Raw genomic sequence first — 6,405 nt, forward strand, 5'->3', positions numbered from 1 at the left:
CACCCCGCACAGCCCCCGCCTGACCCCAGCGAGGCCTCGGAGGACGACGAGAGCCCCAGCGACGCCTCCGACTCCTCCAGCGACAGAGCGGCGTGTCCCCCCTCCCCGTTTTGGGGAAAAACCAGGCACTTTGGGGGGTGTTTCTGGTTTTCTCTTTAATAACGTAGTCAGGGTTAGTAGCCACAGCCGGAACTAAAGTTATTCCTAACAACTTGTGTCTAAAATAACGTTTTCTATCGCAGAGGGCCGCGGCGCTGCGGGTACAAAGGGGGGGCGGGGGGCTGTACCGACGGGGGAGGGGTCCTGGGGCATCCCCACCCTGGGGGAGGGGAGGGAAGGGGGGGCATCGCCGTGTCCCTCAGTTTGGGCTGTAAATAATAATGATATTATTAATGTGTATTAATATACGTTAATATCATTTGGGGTACTGATACAGTAATGAAGAGAAAAGGAATAAAAACTGAAAAACCCATCAAAACCGCAAAGATTTGGGATTGTTAAAAATGGTGAAAACCGACAAAAATGGGGGAGAGGGGGTAAAGGGGGGGCAGGGGGTGTCAGTGTTAATCCCCACCGCCCCTCCCCGCCGCTTATTTTGGGGGTGGGGGGGGTGGAACCGAGCGAGACTGGTCATGGAGGGGGTGACACCCCCCCGTGGAGTGGGGGAGGGGTCATGGGGGGAGGGGTCATGGGGGACCCCCCTATTTGGGGAGGGGGGGCGGCGCCATCAGATGGTGAGGTCTTGTCTGAGCCATCTGCGGGGGGATGGGGGGTGTCAGAGGGTACTTGGGGGGGGCCACATCCCCTTACACCCCTCCCCTCCCCCAAATCCCTTCCTGCCCCCCCCAGCGCCCCCCCCGTGCTCCCCATCCTCCCCTGTGTCCCCAAATTCACCCTGTCCCCGTGTGTGTCCCCCATACTCCCTCCTGCCATGGCTCTGTCTCCCCCCGTGCCCCCACCCTGTCCCTGGACCCCCCCCACATCCCCGGACCCCTCTCACGTCCCTTTGCCCCCCCGAACCCCCCTCACCGCCCAGCACTTGCTCCACCATGCTGAACAGCGACTCAGGCGTGGGGCTGATCTCCAGGTCCGTGCCGGGGAGGGGACGCTCTGAGGGGGGGCGGAACAGAAACTGGGGTAAGGGGGGGCCCCAAGATTTGTACCCGACCCCCCCAACCCTCCTAGGGAGGGGACCAGGCACTCTGAACCCCCCAAACCTCCCACACCACGACCAGAACATCTTCCCCCGCCCTAGTGGGATGGGGGGTGCAGAGGGGAGGGGGGGAGCACAGGTTCCTCCCCCCACTCAGGGGGTGCCCCAAGATTTTGTCTTCCCCCCCGCCAAGGTTTAGGGGGGCCCGTGTCCCCCCCCAAGACGTACCCTGGGGGAGGGCGAGCAGGGCCTGGGGCGAGCTGTTGATCGGCACCGAGTGAGAAGCTGCGGAGCAGCCAATGGGCCTGCCACCACCAGGAGAGGAGCCTCTTCTTCTGTGTCTCTGTGAACGCCTGGGGGGGCAAGGGGGCACATGGGGGGGTCACACAGCCCTATAGCTCCCCCCCAAGGCTACAGGCCCCCCAAAGTCCCCACAGCCCCCCCCATACCTCATGGATCATGCACTGCTCCAGGAGCTGGAGGTAACTGATGATGTTCTCCTTGTCCGGCCGCGACGTCAGGAACTGGATGCAAACTGGGGGGTGTCGGGGGTCAGGGAGGGACCCAGACACCCCGATTCCACACACCCCCCCCCCGAGAACCATGGGACCCCCACAAAAAAGAAATTGGGGTGTGGGGGGGTGTCTCACCTTTGCCCATGACACGGGTGAACAGCCTCGGGATGTCCCCGTAAGGGACGGAGGCTGCGGCGTTGCTGGCTTTAATGGGGGTCACTATGATCTTCTGGAGGTCCTGAAGCACTGGACACAGGCTTCCCCCCGATAGGACGTACTGTGGTCAGTAGGGGGAGTGTCAAGGAGAGGGGGGGAAACATGGGGACTGAGGGGGAGATCAGGGCCACACCCCCCACACCCCCCCCCCCCCAGTCCTGGGGACACAGGGAGGGGTGACCAGGGACATCTTGTGCCACTGCTGGGGACACGGGGAGGGGTGTCAGGGCTGTGGGGGATACCCCTGGGGATCTGAGGACAAGGGACACCCTGTGCCAGCCCTGGGGACATGAGGGACACTCTGGGTCACCCCTGGGGACATGAGGGACATGGGAGACACCCTATGCCACCCCTGGGGACACCCTGTGCCACCCGTGAGGCAGTGGGACACGGGGGACACCCTGTGCCATCTCTGGGTACATAAGGGGGAGTAGGAACACCCTGTGCCACCCTTGGCGACACCAGGATATGGGGGACACCGTGTGCCACCCCTGGGGACACAAGAGAACAAGGATACCCCGTGACTGACGTTGGGGTGCAGAAGGGGACATGGGCCACCCCGGGGCCACCTCTGAGGACCTGAGGGCCTCCCCGAGGCCACCCCAAGGGACATGAGGGCCACCCTGTCACCGTCCCACCTTCTCCATCGCCTTGAAAATGCTCGGCCGCTCCCGCAGCTTCTGGATGCTGAGGAGGATCCTCTGCCGCGCGCCCCTGGGGACATTCTGCAGGGACAAGGAAGGGACAAGCAGGGTCAGAGTGACCAGGGAGGGTGGGACTGTATCTCCCCCTTCATTTGGGGACATGGAGGGGGGGCGACACCCCGTGTCACCTGCGACTCGAGGTGATGCTCCGTCAGCCTCATCATCTCCTCGTACGTCATTTGGGAGAAAAGCGCCGTGTATTCCTGCAGCCCCAGGCTCTTCAGCCAGGAGGGGACATCTTGGGGGGGGACAGGAGTGTGACATGGGGTGGCAGGTCCCTATGAGCCCCCCCACCCCCAAACGACCCCCCAAACGCCACCTTTCATGCCGCTGTCCTCCTCCTCGAAGGTGTTGCGGCCGCCGGCCGGCTCCTCGGTCTGTTCGCTGCCCCAAGAGGCCACGCTGCTTTGGGGGAGCAGGGGGGCGTGGGCCCCAAAAGGGATACGGGGGGACACGGGGACAGGAGTTTCGTCACACCCCCCCACCCATTCGGGTCCCCCTCCTTGGGCATTGCCGGGCACCAGCGAGAGGGAGGGCTCCAGCGGGCTGGGGTGCAGCTGGGAGGGCAGAGCTGGGGGGAGAGGAGGGGGGGGTCAGGGCGTGGGCAGGGGTCCCCTCTGCGGGACACCCCCCCAAGTCCCCTGCAGCCACCTGGGTCCCCTTAATGTCTCCCCAAGTTCTGTCTGTCCCCTCCATTTCTCCCGCAACCCGTCCAGCCCATCCTCAATCCCTGTCCCCCCCATCCCCCCCAGGCCCCTCCCTGTCCCCCCTCCCACCCCTCCTCACCCTCAATGTCCCTTCTCAGCCCTTAATGTGCCCCCCATTCCCCTTCCCGCCCCCTCTGTCCTCTCAATTCCCCCCCAGACCCCTTCCCGCCCCCTCTGTCCTCTCAATTCCCCCCCAGACCCCTTCCCGCCCCCTTTGTCCTCTCAACTCCCCCCCAGACCCCTTCCCGCCCCCTCTGTCCTCTCAACTCCCCCCCAGACCCCTTCCCGCCCCCCCGCCGGCCCCACTCACCTGCTCCCCCCGGCCCGCTGCTGCTGGTGGGGGGGTACAAGGGCGGGTGCCTGTTCTCCTCAGGAGCCGCCGCGGACCGGGACGGCCCCGACTCGGTGGCTGCATCTTCGGGCCCCTCGAGAGGAGGTGGTGGCCCTCGAGCAGCATCGGGGCACGAAGGCTCCATCGGGGGGTCGCCGCCGGCACCGGGCAAACGCTCCTTACTGGCGCAGCCGGAGAGCCAAGGCTCTGCGGCCGTCCCGGGGGGTGGCAGGGTGTGTCTGAGAGCCTCGCAGAGGGGCTGGCTCTCCTACAGGCAGAGCTTGTTCTTGATCCCGGACGCCAAGATAAAAGTGACCGTTTCATGTCGCTGGCCTTGACGTTGGTGCTGCCAGGGCGCAGGAGGGGGCGGGGGGCCAGAGAGAGCTACTCCTGCCTCGGCCGGCTCCTGCGGCCACGGGCTGATGCCACCTGCAGCAAAAGAAAGGGGACAGGGAGGAGACTGAGGCTGCGTCCCTGTGCAATCGTGTGGGGAGGTGGGGGGAACGCGGGGCTAAACCCCGATGGATTGATCGACTGATTCTCAACCCCCCCAGTCCCTCTCTGACCGGCAGCTCTCCAGCCACTCCTCCCCCAGGCTGTAGCCCTGCTGGGGCTGTTGTGGCCCAAGGGCAGCCCCCGGCATTTGCCCTCGGTGAAACTCCCCCAGCTGGGCTCAGCCCATGGCTCCAGCCTGGCCAGGTCTCTCTGCAGAGCCTCCCCACCCTCGAGAGACCAACACCCCCACCCGGCTGGGTGTCACCTGCAAACTGACCGCGGGGGCACTCGAGCCCCTCGTCCAGCTCATCAGTGAAGGTGTTAAACAGAAGCGGCCCCAACACCCAGCCCTGGGGGACGCCACTGGTGGTAAACTGGAGTTAACTCCCTTCCCCACAGCTCTTTGGGCCCGGCCAGCCAGCCAGGCTTTTACTCGGGATTTTATCTCCTCCTCTGCTCGGCTCCCTTCAAATATGACTTTTTGTGGCGACACACAAACTCTGTGCTCACCCTCCCTTCTCTCCTGCACCCACTGTACCAAGTCCATCTTGCTTCCCGTCCTCCCTCCTTTTCCCACAGAAGCCCGCCGTGCCCCTTGGCACCACGAAACTGGGTCAGTATTGACAGAATGTTGATTGGACTCCAGCCCCACCCGCTCACCCCGACCTACCACCACAAATAGCCCCCCAAGCCTGCACCCAACTTGGAGGGATGACCACCCGACACCAAAGCGGAGGGACAGACCCACGGGTTCGTGCTCTCGCCCCCCCAGAGGGGGCTACGCCCAGTGCATCCGCGGGAACTGTGTGTGTGGGACTGCAATCGTTCCGGGTTGGGTTTTCTCGGTTGCTGTAGTGCTCTAGAGCCAACCTGCAGCTTGTGCGTTTATCGTAGGCAGCCTCAGGGAACCTGTCAACGCTGCATGAAAACAAACCGTGCTATCCGTGAATCTGACTGTTTCTCCTGAGTGCCCGCTGGGGCTGGCTCGGATCAGGGTCCCAGTCCCGACTGGTATATTAATACCAATTTCATGTCACACCTATTAAGGGACAAGTCCAGCCGCCCCTCGCCCCTCTGATCTCTGAGGACCGGCCAGAACGCAAGGGGATTTCTCTCTTACCAAGTGAGCTCTTACCCTAAAGGCAACACCGGTAAACGGGGGGACCCCCCGGACCTACCCGGAGGGGGTGCTGGGGCTGTTGGGGTCCCAGGCGCCGCTCTGGGCGGGCGTGCGGCTGCCGTCGGGCAGCGGCGTCTGCGAGCCGTAGTGCGGCGTGCGGCTGCCTGCCAGGGCCCCGGCGGCTCCGTCAACCCCCCCCGAGCCCCCTCTGGCTGGGGGGAACCCAAGAGTCCACCCCCCAAGTACCTGTTACCTGGGGCATCAGGGACCCCCCAGCACCCATGATCTGGGGCACCAGGGACCCCAAGTCCTTCTGACTCTCACCAAAAATCGGGTTCGCTTTTATCCTTCGTGCTGGTGCCATCACCACCCTGCGCTTCGACCGGCACTGCCACAACGCTGACGCCGCCGATTTTAGACGCCGCCGGTGACGGTTTTGTTGCCGTACGGCTACCGGCGGCGTTCCTGCGACCCGGTCGCTGGGTGGCTGCGGTGACGGGGACCGGTTTGGCTTCCGAACTGGTGGCTTTCGCCTTGACGGTCCCTCCCGGCTCAGAGCTTTCCTTAGGGGGAGGTTTGGCGAGTTGTTTTAGGACGGCAGCGTACTGGAGCACGGAGCAGTCGTCGTCGCTCTCGGTGGCTTTGTCCCCATCGGTCCCCAAGGCATCGCCCAGTCTGCTGAAGACCCCCACGGGCTGGGAGACAAGGTGAGAGGAGCCCGTCAGCACCCGCACCCCCATTTACCCTCCCCTGCCCCTCTGCCCCCCGAATTCTGCCCCTGGGATGGAGACCAGATGGATACCAGCCCTCTTGGGATGTAACGATGCAAAATGCTGCCTGCGGCAATTAATGACTAGGCTATAAAGCAGGTCTCTGCATCACCCATAACATCATATTCCCTCGGATTTGTCTCGAGGGGCTGAGTCTGCAACTTGTTTTACACCCCCAAGGTTTCCGTGCTGAGCTTTTTGGCTCCAGAGGAGAGAAAAAACCTCCTGAATCCCCCCCACATTAAAGGGGTCAAAATAGCAGCGCAGATGAAGATCACCCAGGGACTGGGGATCCACTTGCCTTTGGTGGCTCCCTCCTGCTTTTCCCAGGGGTTTCCCCACCACTGCCCCGTTATTTCAAGGCTCCTTCAGCCCTTCCGCGGCGAGCAGGAGG

The 6,405-nt window shown here is 63.6% G+C and overlaps 1 protein-coding gene across 1 annotated transcript; it reads right to left on the minus strand.

Moving 5' to 3' along the window:
- LOC141974148 (protein Smaug homolog 2-like) lies at nt 1–4,430 on the minus strand. Its single transcript, XM_074933484.1, has 9 exons — nt 3,606–4,430; nt 2,908–3,159; nt 2,717–2,826; nt 2,523–2,609; nt 1,804–1,945; nt 1,603–1,688; nt 1,382–1,506; nt 1,030–1,110; nt 1–755 (listed from the first exon to the last, which is right to left on the minus strand). The coding sequence occupies exons 1-8, from the start codon at nt 3,769–3,771 to the stop codon at nt 1,065–1,067; spliced, it is 1,014 nt and encodes a 337-aa protein (XP_074789585.1). The 5' UTR covers nt 3,772–4,430; the 3' UTR covers nt 1–755; nt 1,030–1,064.
- Between the last annotated feature and the right edge of the window lie 1,975 nt (nt 4,431–6,405).

Source organism: Athene noctua, unplaced genomic scaffold, assembly GCF_965140245.1.
Source record: "Athene noctua unplaced genomic scaffold, bAthNoc1.hap1.1 HAP1_HAP1_scaffold_31, whole genome shotgun sequence".
NCBI lineage: Eukaryota > Metazoa > Chordata > Aves > Strigiformes > Strigidae > Athene > Athene noctua.